The 13,583-nt window shown below is 35.5% G+C and overlaps 1 protein-coding gene and 1 pseudogene across 3 annotated transcripts; both read left to right on the top strand.

The window, feature by feature from the left end:
- The first annotated feature begins 209 nt into the window (after positions 1-209).
- On the top strand, positions 210-10,469 carry LOC132176509 (uncharacterized). Of its 2 annotated transcripts, XR_015909170.1 has the most exons (6): positions 210-601; positions 1,417-1,513; positions 5,497-5,556; positions 5,702-5,799; positions 9,117-9,354; positions 9,929-10,469. XR_015909170.1 is itself a non-coding variant. In XM_088510837.1 (5 exons), exons 1-4 carry the CDS (start codon positions 270-272, stop codon positions 5,780-5,782), a joined length of 570 nt encoding a protein of 189 aa, XP_088366963.1. In that variant the 5' UTR covers positions 210-269; the 3' UTR covers positions 5,783-5,799; positions 9,929-10,469. The 2 variants fall into 2 exon arrangements, 1 of the variants encoding a protein (XP_088366963.1); XM_088510837.1 differs by lacking the exon at positions 9,117-9,354.
- Positions 6,498-10,469, top strand: LOC132163039 (fasciclin-like arabinogalactan protein 14; annotated as a pseudogene). Its single transcript, XR_015909169.1, has 3 exons — positions 6,498-8,644; positions 9,117-9,354; positions 9,929-10,469. The product of XR_015909169.1 is annotated as a fasciclin-like arabinogalactan protein 14 (transcript).
- Positions 10,470-13,583: the final 3,114 nt, after the last annotated feature.

Below are 13,583 nucleotides of genomic sequence, written 5' to 3' on the forward strand. Positions count from 1 at the left end.
CCGAAAAAATATGTGGTTGACCCTCTTCTCGGCCTTTTTGTTATTTTAAAAAAATAAACAAATTTGTATATCCATAAAATTATTTGATTTTCTTCTTTGTCCATTCCATCTTTTCACATGCCCAATCTATCTCCTCAACTCAAAATCCAGACCGTCCTTTTAAATTCACCTAGCGGGAAAATGAATTAATATCACAGACAGAGAGAGAAAGAGAGAGGGAAAGAGAGAGTCAGACAATCAGACAGGGGCTTTCTTCTATTGTTTCTCTAATGGCGCCCAAGAAACGAAGCGACAAGCAGCAAGGCCCAGCGAAGCCCGAGTTGCAGGAGAGGGTGACTCGGAGCTCGGCCAAGCGAGCGGCCAAAGCTGGCCCGGCTGAGTCGGAGCCCGAGTTGCTGAAGAAGAAGAAGACGAAGAAGGCTGCGAAGAAGGAAGAAGAGCACGAGGAGAAAAACTCGGCGCCGAACTCGAAGACCGCCGTGATTGAGCAGCCGGAACCTGAGTTGCCGAAGAGGAAGGCCAAGAAGGTTGAGAAGAAGGAAGAAGAGCTAGAGGAAGTACACTCGGACACGACCGCGAAGACCATCGTGATTGAGCACTGGTGAGTGAGTTTTTCACTTTTAAGTGAAAGAAATTTAGCGTTGGTTTGTTTGGCCCGGAATAGAAGCCAGAAATCGAAGAAAAGTGAAATGTTGAGGTTTATTTAGTTATTCTTGTCCTTTTACTTATTGTTATTAGTAAGTTGATTAGGGCTTTTGTTATAATCAGCATGCTTCTTGGGTTGTTGGTTTATTTGGGGTTACATGTTGGAAAATAGAGAGAGTCAATGTATGTTTACATTAATTCTTTCTGTTTGGTTGTTGAGAAAATAGAAGAAAGACATTGGAAAATGATGTTTTGAGTGTTGTAATTACTCTTTTTGGGGTTCAAAATAAGAAGACAAGAAAAATATCAACTAAAGGTTGAATTTTTTCTAACAGGCATTCAGGTTTTGAATGGTTCCCCTGTTTTTCTAGTTGGTGTTTAGTGTGACTGTCAGTGTTCTGGATTTTGAGAAGGTTGATGTTTGAATATGAATAGTTTTGAGTTAAAAATCTTGTTATTGCATAATGTATTCATTTTCTTTGATGAGTATGGGGATTATTTCCCAAGATGTAGTTCTTCGATTTCTGCTATATGGCTCAGATGAGTACTGCTATACATCACTCCATTATCTCCCATCCCTTCATCTAAAAACCCATTTCCATACCCCAAATGTTGTGAGGGATCACAGCACATAAGCTTTGGGAGGATAGGAGGGGGGAATAATGGGGTGATGCATAGCATTACTCGGCCCTGATAACAGCCCATTGCTTAGAAGATATAAACTTTACATGTCATAGTGTTCTTCCTAATTTATTTCTTCTTTTACTCTAGCAAACAATGCAATTCATTCAAGACAAGGGCTATACAGGTGAAAGAAGGTTTGGAGAAAAGTGTTGCTGGTATCACAGTGCTGGTCAATCCTGATAAGGTATGCTTGTCGAATTTTATTAACTTTGCTGACAGTTTCAGTAGTTGGGTCGAGCTTGGCTTTCTTTTATCAATAAAGCCGCTAGATATCATGAGATAAGTATCAAATTAGATTCTTCCTCTTCTATCCACTTGTCCAAAAAAAAAAGAGTTTTGGTTTCATGATATAGAAGCACCTCTGCAAAGCCAATGCAACACGTTCATAGTACAATTGACCTGGTGGGTTTAATTAATGGGTTATGTGGAAGGGGGAAAAAGATTCAAGAATTCTTTAAACAATGATACTACCATAATGTGTCTAGTCAATGCAGATTAGACTCAGAAAACCTCATCACAACAACAATAATGAGTAACCCCTCTACAATTCTTAAGGATCTTTCTTTTGTAGAATGTTTTTTCCTTGAATATGCATTGATAAATAACACTTAAGATATTATGCTGTGATTGTTGAAGGAGTCTACGAGTGGAAACTGTATTTTTTTCTTTATTTTGAGTGAAAATTTCATGCTTTCATTAAACTTCTCAAACTGCAATACTCTCAGAAGTTACAATATCATGAATAAAAATATGGCATTCTTCCATCCAGATTTGCTCCAGAGGTTGTTGGAGTGCCGCCTTCGCCAAATAATGAGCTTACAATATTTGCTTTCCCTTTGGCGTGATTCACATATTATGATTGGAGACTATTCAGCATCGTCTTCGAATAGTCAATCAGATTACCAAACCAACTCCAGGATTGTTCCTCCTTCCATAACCCATGTACAATTTTTAGAGCATCACCCTCCAATATAATATTTTGTATTCCTAGGCACAATTTTCCATGCCACAAATGCTTATGCTACAGTTGGGTCAATTATGTGTGGTTTGTACGAGCAAATGGTTGCAATACCTTTCTCACGATCTCTAGCTATTACACCCACACCCATCTTCTTTCTAGTTTTATTAATCGTCGCATCACAATTAATTTTAATCACACTAGGGGGAAACATCCATTTTGGTATAAGTGTGTTTGGAGCACGCTCCATATTATTTTTCACCTTTTGTTCTGATTCATAAAATACATCCATTGCTTCCTTCGTACTTCTTACAGTTGGGCGGGATGGGAGAGATCTCCTCCAAAAACCACTTATTTCTATGGAACCAAATTCTTCTAGCAATTGTGGCAATTAATTCAAACTCCTTATTCTCCAGCTTTTCTAACAATTCACATGTTATTTGTTGAAAATCATCCCCACTAGTGGGGTATTTTTGAATTTTGCTAATACTGTTGCCCTGCACATGACATTGCCATAGAATATGACGTGTTCTCTACCTCCGCACCACAAATCTTACACAAGGTCTTTAGTAATCTTTTTTTGAATAAATTTCCTTTGGTTGGCAGCAAGGTATTTGCATGCCTTGCTGCAAATACTGTCACCACCGCCAAGACACTCATGTTCCAAAACCTCTTCCACACATTGCTATACAAGAAAACACATGAGCTTTCACCTGAGGCTTGCGTGAATCTTTTTTTTTTTTTTTTTTCCATGCAATATGCACTTTTCACAGAAAATTTCCGCATTGATGTACCAATTTAAATTAATTGATTAGTTTGTCTATTGGGTATGATTGCCATACTGCCATATCCTTTCAACCTCATCTTCATTAAAAATCTCCTTTACTAGGGACGTGCTCCACTACCTAGTATCTTCTTCAATTAGTTCCATGACTCTTGCATCCTTGTCCAATCTTCTAAATGACGATTGCATTGCAAATGTTGTCAAATTTTGGAGCCATTTGTCCTCCCAAATTTTAATAATAGCCTCATCCCCACTTGCCACTAGGGTTGGCAATATGAGTTGGGTTCGGGTTGACCTGCTTGACTTGCCAACATGTTTGACCCATTCCAACTTATATATATATAAATGGGTCAACATGCGGGTCGATCTGTTTATGCAAAACCCTAACCTTGTAATTTTGTGTTAGACTTGTTGGTCGTATTAAAAATTGTTAGCCCTACTCACCACACAAGCCTTGGCCTTTAGAAAATCCTTACCATTCCATATGCTTCTCCTTGTGTTTTGTTTTTTTTGTTTTGTTTGGTTTTTTTTTTTTTTTTTTTGAATGTAATAACTAATAATGTCATGTCTACAATGGAATTCAATCAATATTTTTGAGTATCTAACCAATCCTTGCATGCATGCTTATGTTTCAGAAAGAAAGAAAGAAAGAAAAAAATATTTCTTTTCATGTTTAATCATATAACTTGATTGCTAAAGATATAAATACATAGACATAACTCCAAGTTTCATGTGCTTATGTCATGGTAGTAAAAGAAAACTAAATGGATGAAGATGTTTTTTTACGTGATTTAAATCATATGTGCAATAATCTATCAAAACTGTTAAACCTTTGAAACAATAGAAATGAGTTTGAGAACTAACCCGTGCAGTGAGGATTTTGAAAGAACCTTTTGATTTTTTTTCCCCCTTGAATCCGTGTGTTATGGAGCTCTTGGAACGTAAGTGATTTTGAGAGAAAGAGATGTAGTGGTCGGTTGGTAGGATGTGTTTAGATTAATATGTTCTTTGAATGGCAGGTTTGAGAAAATATGATGATGGGGGAGAAATGTTGGCTGATTGGAGTGTGCTTGAAATAATTGAAAGAAGATGTTAGAAAGGGTAGAGTTTGAGAGAACAATCGTTTGAATGAGAGAGAGTGAAAGACAAATTTATTTTTTATTTTTGGTTTTAGGTTAATGTCTTCTATTACCAGACTTAGCTTACGCTTAATTAGGCTAGGATTAATACTTGGAGATAAATTTTTATTTATTTATTTATTTATTTTTCTTGTTTGAAATATTTGAAAAACAATTCAAAATCTCTTCATGGCTCCCAAATCTTTCGGTTAAGGAAGAGTTTTAATAGAGTTTAAACTTTCCATTTGGAGACACTCCAAATAATGCAAATTTTAATGGGATTGGATAGAAATTTAAAATAAACTTTCCATGCATGAATCTAGAAGATTGTTTAAGAAGGGTTTTCATTCTTTTAAAAGATTGGATAGAAATAACTTTTTATCAATCCATGCGATTTTTGTGGAATTTTGTTTAGAAACCTAATTGATTTTAATCTATGAATGAAGACACAATAAGAACTAGGTTCAAGATTAATAATTTGATTTCATGTTAAACTTGGAAATTAACTCAAAAGAAAACCACTTTAAAATACTATTTTGTTTTCAAAAAGATTCAAACCCATGATCTATTTAGAGAATTCTACCATACCATTAAGCCAAAGTAATTTGAAATACAACATTAAAATCATTAAATAAATATTTATTTTATGTTTATGCTTTAAGGTGTTTTGATCTGTTCACACTAATGAGCTTATACATCTTCGAGCCCATCTACTTGGGCTAGGCCTACAAATTACTCTAGCTTAAAATTGGGGTCGTTACATATGTTTAGCAAAAATTTCTTCTTTTGTTAGGTGCTTTTGGCTGACCTTGTTTGCATTGGAGTGCAAATTATGTGAAAATTTTCTTGTTTTGTGCTGTTGAAGCTGAAATCTCATCCTTTGATGTTTGAATTCTTCTACTTTTTGTCATTTTACAACCATCCCTAATGTGTAGGTTTCCAAATCTCTGTGAAGAAATCTGCTAATTTTTGTTTTCAATTAAAGGTGCATATATCTTTCATCTTCAACCTTTTAAAGAAAGGTTTTGTTTGAAATTCTGATTGTAGTAATGGGGTAGGAAAACTTCCTATGTCCAAGGACATGAATTATGTAGTGAAGCATGTGTAACACCCTCTGGTCGCAGACTTTTCCCCCCCTATTCATATACTTCTGATTGTAAAATCATACTCTGCCTAAACCCAATGAAACAAAAAGGTCATCTTCTAGTTTAAAAAATGTCCCTTTTCATCCCCTTTTTCTAGGTTAATTTCCATTTCACTAGGGGTTGGTGATTTGATTCAATTTTTCTTCTTCTTCTTTTCAACAGCCGAGAAGGGGGTGCTTTGAAATACGGGAGGATGGTGGTGAGAAGTTCATCAGTCTTGTGGTAAATGTTGTACCAATCTTTTCCTTCACTATTTATTGTGCATGTTGGGTAATATATTTTGTATTGTGAAAGAGATTTTGAACTGTAGTCGAAAATCCTTGTGGAAAACATCTCAGTTCACTATTTTCTGGTTTTTGTTTTGCAGGGCATGAAGCGACCATTTGCGCCAATGAAGGCTCTGGACATGGAAAAAGTCATATCTGATATTGTTGATGGGATCAAATGATGACCGACCATTTGCAAGTGAGTCATTTTGTCGTAGTGCATGAAGTAAACCATGCTGACTTCTTTTTTTCTTTTTTTGGTAGAAAACTTGCTATTATTAGTGTCTAGTGATCTTTTGCCTTGACATCTTTTGCCATTTGATTTGTGTCAATAGCAATACTGTTAGAGTAATGCTAGAAGGACATTTCTATTCCCAAATGTGACGTGGCTTTTCAAATGACCAATAGATCAAAATTTAATAGTGATCATCTTAAACTTAATGGTCATTTTAAAAGTCATATCATATTTGAGAAGACACAAGAAGACTCTAATCTTCCTTCTAGTATTACTCATACTGTTAAGACTATTGGACTGTATGAGGTGATCCATGAGGTGCATTTAGGTTATTGTTGTACCTGTCCTTTTTTTGTTGCCCCTTAAAGGGCGAAGTTGCGTTGATAGTAAAAGAAATATCAAAATCAGATTTTCAAAGATGTTGCGTATTATCTTTTTGATTGTTCTGTGGATTATTCTTTTCTTTTCCTTTTTTTTTAGTTGCTTTGTCTTTCATTTATGTGCTTTTCTCGTGGACTTAATATTTAATTATATCAGGAAGAAATGTAATATTGTGGCCATCATTGAATGATACGATTTTAAGTAATGTTATATACTAGACTATTTTACTATGTTGACGTTGTATTGTAATTTACTCTTAAATTAGTCTTTGTTAAAAAAAAAATGCTAATAATAAATTGACAATGTCACATCAGAATAGTAGAATAATGACGCGGTATATAGCATTATTTTGTAATCTTTTAGCAATATAGCTTTGTAGAAGGCAACTGACTTGCATAAGGCAACCGACTTTAAATCTTCACCATGAAATTGATAAGAGGGTTGGGTGATCTTTGGTGACGTCAGCACGGTACAAGAATTCAATGTGGGTGGGTGGAATAAGAGGGATTGGTTTATTTTAGACCGTCATATTTTAATGAAGTGACGTGGCAAAATCTAAGCCGCAGATGTGAGGAATGTGAAGTGGAGGTGTCAAAATATGGATTTGGGAATCGGGTTCTACCAAACCTGCATGTTAACTGCTGGGCATGGGTTCTGAGTTCTGAATTTTCTCATTCTGCATGATGTTGGGCTGAGCCCAAATAACGTTTATACTTTATGCACATAGAATTTATTAGTTCTTAATGGATTATGCTTAGATAAATCAATAATAATAACCATTTTCAAAATCGTTTAAAATAGGCTCTAATAGAGACTTAAAGATGGCTTAAAAGGCCCATTACTTATATTTGGGTGACAGATAATAGTCGCATCTAATAACTGCAATCACCACACATATTCTCGGATAGTATATATATATATCAAAGAAAATGCGAGCTTCTAGCACCTAACAATAATTGTCCCTACCAATAATAATAACTCTTTAACATTTGTTTTCACTATTACTATAGCATTCTCATGTGTCATTAGACTCTAGATTTAGAGGTGATGATTTGTGTTTGAGTCATGTTGAGGCACGAGTATAAGACTATATGTCAACCATAATTCAATATATTTAATTAAACAGGCTAGACCTTCTAATCGTAATTTGTTAATTTCCTGTTAGATTCGTAAGTTGTGTTAAAAACTGTCAACCCTAAATGTAGGTTTGGGTTGTGTTGAAGCATAGGTATAATAAGATTATATAAATCATCTATAACACGACCAATTTAATTAAATAGTTCAAACTCCTAAAACTTAATTTGCTAATTTTGTGTTAAGTTTATGTCAAATTCATAGATTGTGTTAAAATCGCCAGTCCTGCCTAATTAGATTGGGAAAATGCATGCATAAGTGGAAATTTGTCATGGCCTCTAATAAAAGTAGTAGAACCATCTAACATCTCTCCTAACCATCCATTCACCACAATCTTCTCCAAATAGATCTAGAAATTCACTCCCAAGCCATCAAATCTAACACTATTTGTTTCACTTTCCATATTTAGGTAATTAAAACTCCCCCTCTTTGCCCTATATATTCAAATCCCTCATAAATTCTTTTGAAAAACAACAGGCTTTAGGGTTTCATATTTGATATACACTTAAATAAATCATTAAAACAACAAATAAAAAAATCAAACATGAATTCCAAAGCCTCTTGTCTCCTATCCTTTGCTCTCGAGTCTCTTCCTTCTCTTCTTCTCTGCCACCTCCGCCTTCAACATCACGAAGCTCCTCGGCCGCCACCCAAATTTAAGCTCCTTCAATGACTATCTCACCCAGACTCAAATCTCCCAACAAATCAACAGTCACAATACAACCACCGTTCTCGCCATCACTAGCATTTCTGGAAAACCCTTGGACACGATCAAGAAGATGTTGAGCGTCCACGTGGTGCTCGACTACATTGACGTCCAGAAGCTCACCATGCTGCCCAAAAAGACCACCATCCTCACCACCTTATTCCAATCCAGTGGCGCCGCCGCCAACCAAGAAGGGTTCTTGAACGTTTCGCTCGTCGATGAGGGTGAGATCGCTTTTGGGTCCGCCGTGAAGGGTTCCATTCTCACCGCCAAGCTTGTTTTGTGGGTGGCGGCTCAGCCGTATAACATCTCCGTGCTTCAAATTACAGCTCCTATAGTGCCTCTTAGTATCGATCAAGCGGCGTCGCTGCCTAAGGCTGCTAAATCGCCTGCCGCTGCGCCCAAGAAGTCGCCGGCAACGCCTCTGACTCAGGCGCCATCAAGCACACCGGCTGTCGAAGCTCCTACGCCATCTCAAGAAGTGGCCGCTGATGCCCCTGTAGTTCATTCAAGACAAGGGCTATACAGGTGAAAGAAGGTTTGGAGAAAACTGTTGCTGGTATCACAGTGCTGGTCAATCCTGATAAGGTATGCTTGTTGAATTTTATTAACTTTGCTGACAGTTTCAGTAGTTGGGTCGAGCTTGGCATTCTTTTATCAGTAAAGCCGCTAGATATCATGAGATAAGTATCAAATTAGATTCTTCCTCTTCTATCCTTTTGTCCAAAAAAAAAAGAGTTTTGGTTTCATGATATGGAAGCACCACTGCAAAGCCAATTCAACACTTTCATAGTACAATTGACCTGGTGAGTTTAATTAATGGGTTATGTGGAAGGGGGAAAAGGTTTAAGAATTCTTTAAACGATGAGACTACCATAATGTGTCTAGTCAATGCAGATTAGAGTCAAAAAACCTCATCACAACAACAATCATGAGTAACCCCTCTACAATTCCTAAGGATATTTCTTTTGTATAACGTTTTTTCCTTGAATTATTTTGATATATAATTGACTTTAGTTCATTATTCTAATGTGAATATTGAATTTTGGTGAATATATAGACATTGAAAGACAAAAACAACTGGATTGGCCAATACGTTACAAAATCATTAAAGGCGTTGCTCGAGGGATTATTTATCTTCATGAAGATTCTCGGCTTAGAATTATACATCGTGATCTTAAAGCTAGTAATGTTTTGTTAGATGAGGATATGAAACCAAAAGTTTTAGACTTTGGCATGACTAAAATTTTTGGAATTGACCAAACTCGAGAAAACACTCATAGGATTGCTGGCACATTGTAAGTAATTTTACGTGCATTACATTATTTATGTAACACAACATGTCTTGTGGCTGACATTTGTATATGAATGATGCTGCTTTGTAGTGGTTGCATGTCTCTAGAGTATGCTATGCATGAACAATTCCCTATAAAGTCAAATGTATATAGTTTTAGTGTCTTAATTCTTGAAATTATAAGTGGAAAGAATATCAGTGCTTTCAATCAATCATACGGTACTACTAAACACCTTTTGAGCCATGTGAGTAGTATGAACCAAATGTTCTAATTTTGTTTTTCTGTGGCTGACATTTGTATATGAATGATGCTGCTTTGTAGTGGTTGCATGTCTCTAGAGTATGCTATGCATGAACAATTCTCTATAAAGTCAGATGTATATAGTTTTAGTGTCCTAATTCTTGAAATTATAAGTGAAAAGAATATCAGTGCTTTCAATCAATCATACGGTACTACTAGACACCTTTTGAGCCATGTGAGTAGTATGAACCAAATGTTCTAATTTTATTTTTCTATGCTAATACAATCATATTCATCACATGATATTTATGTAATATTACTTAACCAATTGATGCAGGCTTGGAAACTTTGGAGGGATGGAACACCCTTGGATTTGGTGGATCCAACATTGGGAGACTCTTATTCGAGAGATGAAGTCATTAAATGTCTCCATATTGGCTTACTATCTAGACAGAATGATCCAGTTGATAGGCCAACAATAAAATCCATAGTTCTCATGCTAAACAGCTACTTAGTTCCTCTGCCATCACCTAAAGAAGTAAAGAACCAGCATATTTATTTAGAAGTGTAGGAGAGCAAAACATGCAATCAAATGAGACAAAGTCAGATGAATCTAGAAGCAAATCACTGCCCATGTCTGTCGATGAAGCATCATAGTAAGAGTTTAAGAGTCTTTCAGTTGTTTTGCAGTAGGAGTAAGTTGTAAGTCTATATAAGTACAGTTTATGAATATAATTGATAGAAAGAAGTTTATTTTCAAATATATATTTGAAGGAGGTTCAGGTTCACTTTAAGTAGCCTACCCAAATCTCTTAATAGTATGTAATTATTGGCTCCTATAAGACTATCTCCATGTTATCACCTCAAGATTCTTTATTTGTCTTAATGTTGTGGAATGAGGCAATTTTTTCCCCGAACATACCTTCCTTTCTCTTTGTTGGGTGGCAAACTATTACCATAATCCTTACTAACTAGTCATCCTGCAAAATAAAAACACCAAAGTTTTGATACTAATTTGTTGTGACGAAATAAATTTGAGAATCTCAAACAAACATAATAAAGTAATGTAGTTCGGTTTAATAAGCCTACATTTATAGGCGTTGATGACCAGAAGAAAATTCTATTAGATTTATTTAATGTAAATAAATAATTTATTTTGGGTATTTCAAATAATTATGAAATTTATTTTATATTGAAAAGTTTTATATTCATTTAATTGAAAGATTTTCTCTTTCAAGTCGATCCAAAATTTTGGAGGGAAAACCAAAATTTTGAAGTGTAGGAAAAAAAAGTTTGTCCCACATTGACTAGGTACAATTTGTTTATAAAAAATCCTCTTCAATTAACAATAAATTGAGTGAGTAAAAAAAAAAAAAAAGAAGAAGCTAGCGGGGGCAAAATCGCCAGTAACGATCATAGGCAAAGACACAATTTCTTCTTTCTCCTACAAATTTTATTGTGTGCCATTCTCCCCATAAAGCTATTCTAAAGCAACATAATTCATTGAACTATTGAGAGCCCCTACTATCAAGTTGTGACCCGCCTTAAAACTCGTTTTTAATGCTTCAAAACTCGTATAGAGGTAGAAGGTTAACCATTTAGGAATTTTATCACCCTTAAATCTAGTGTATTTTGGTCAAAGTTATTTTTATACACTTTTTATGTTTTTGCTTGTGTTAGTTATTGATTGGGGGCTATAAAAATAGGGTTTTAAGGCTCATCCTGATATAAGTTAATCTCTGGATAATTTTGTTAAATCTCTTAACATTTAAAAATGGGATAAAATAGGTTTTAAAGATATTGTTAGCAAGCCTTAGAGTCCTAATTTCTTTTTGGGGAAAAATATAAAATAGCCCCCTAAATTACCAGCCGTTTTCAATTTAGCCCCCTAATGTTTCAAAAGTGATAAAGTAGCCCTTCAAACTACCAAACTATTGCATTTTGGCCACTCCGTTAGTCAAAATCGTCTGTTTGGACGGAAATTCAAAATGACGTCGTTTTGTGGAGGGCTACTTTATCACTTTCTGAACATTAGGAGGCTAAAATGAAAACGGCTAGTAGTTTGAGGGATTTTTTTATATTTTTCCCAATTTTTTTTTTCTTCATAAAAGGGCATTGTAGTAACTTACCCATAACAAAACAACGTCGTTTTGCAGTTTCCATCCAAACCGACGGTTTTGACTAACGGAGTGGCCAAAATGCAATAATTTGGTAGTTTGGGGGGCTACTTTATCACTTTTGGAACATTAGGAGGCTAAATCGAAAACGGCTGGTAGTTTGTGGGGCTTTTTTATATTTTTCCCTTCTTTTTGCCTTCATATTTTCTCTACTATTTCATTTATATTTCCAACAACTTCACAATCCAAAGAAAAAAGTAGAAACAAATCATTCAAAACCCAAGACCTAAAATTCTCAAATGTCACTCTAATATGTTGAGTCAAAGTCTTCGTCTGTTGGTGCTCAAGTTGGAACAAGAAATAAAGTCGGCTGCAGCTTAGAAAACCGGATCCGGATCCGGATCCGGATCCCCTCCAATTGACGGAATAATTAGAGATTCTCTAATTGTCCATCTGGACCGTTCATTTTGATCCAACGCACTATAGAGTGGAACGTGTCCCACTATAAATTAAATAATAAAATATCATTTGATTTTTAAAAAGAAAATAATAATTAAAATAATTAAAAATTAAAATTTTTTATAAAATAATATAGGGTGGCCGGCCACTCCATCTGAGCCATGGGGGTGGCCGAAGTCACCCTCAAGGGCCGGTTGGGGGTGGCCGAAGCCACCCCCATGGCCACAAGGGGTGGTTCGGCCACCCCCTATGGCAAACCTAAAAAATTATTTTTTGGGATTGGCCCTAGGAGGTGGCTTCGGAAACCCCCAATTGGTCTTGGGAGATGGCCGACGCCACCCCCTATGGCCCGAAGGGTGGTTTAGCCACCACCTATGGCCATGGGGGTGAACTGGCTCTTGGAAAGCTAGTCCCATGGCTTAGATGGGGTGGCCGGCCACCCCATTTGGGTGGCTGGTCACACCATATTATTTTATAATTTTTATAATTTATTATTATTATTTTTTTATTTTCTTTTTAAAAATTAAATAATATTTTATTATTTAATTATAGTGGAACATGTGACATTCTGTAGAGCATTGAATCAAAATGAACGGTCTAGATGGACAATTGAAAAATCTCCAATTAACCCTTTAATGGGAGGGGATCCGGATCTAAGAAAACCAAATTAAAAAACGACCAAGACTGCTGGGCCCCACGGTAAGACTTGATTGATTCAACTCACACGGTCACACCCCGTATTCTGCTTTAATTTGCCGCTAGTCTTTGTTTAACCCATGAAAGCTGCACAAACCCCGGCACTCAAAGGCCTTTTTTGGCAAAAGACTTCACATATATTTTTTCTCATTATTCCCTTCTCATCATATTTCTTCTGTCTAACTAATATTTACGCATCCCCTTTTCCATATTGATTAGGAAAAAAAATTAAAATTTAATAACACACTAAGAAAAAGTTTGGTATGTGAATGACTATTTCAAATATTAAAGTATATTCAGATTGGACATGAATTTAGCTTAGATCTAATTTCAGTTTGTTTCAATTCCAACCGATCTAATTCAGTTGTACTACTTGGATTGAAAATTGCAGCTGCCTTGTCGAGCCAATCTGCGTGGGCCAATGAAGTCAGGTCTGTTTGGCAAACCCTTTCCTTCAACCCCACTTTTTTTTTTTTTTTTTTTTAATTAATTAATTTATTTTTTTATAACTGTTCACATTATTTTTTTCTCAAAAAATAATATCAAAACATTCTTACTTGTTTCACTTTTTATACTACATCATTCATTTTTTTTTTTTTTATTATTCAAATAAAAAAATAACTGCAAAATAAGACTTTTTAAATTTTCAATACAAAATTCAAAACTGTATATGCTCCATTAATCTATCACCCAAAAGGGTTTGCCAAAGGGACTCTTGGG

The sequence above is a fragment of the Corylus avellana genome, chromosome 9 (assembly GCF_965113065.1).
Source record: "Corylus avellana chromosome 9, dhCorAvel1.hap1.2, whole genome shotgun sequence".
NCBI classification, from domain to species: Eukaryota; Viridiplantae; Streptophyta; class Magnoliopsida; order Fagales; family Betulaceae; genus Corylus; species Corylus avellana.

Coding starts and splice junctions, on each gene's coding strand:
- LOC132176509 (XM_088510837.1), top strand. CDS start 270: ATGGCGCCCAAGAAACGAAGCGACAAGCAGCAAGGCCCAGCGAAGCCC. Junction 602..1,416: donor ACCATCGTGATTGAGCACTG/GTGAGTGAGTTT, acceptor CTTTTACTCTAG/CAAACAATGCAATTCATTCA. Junction 1,514..5,496: donor TGCTGGTCAATCCTGATAAG/GTATGCTTGTCG, acceptor TCTTTTCAACAG/CCGAGAAGGGGGTGCTTTGA.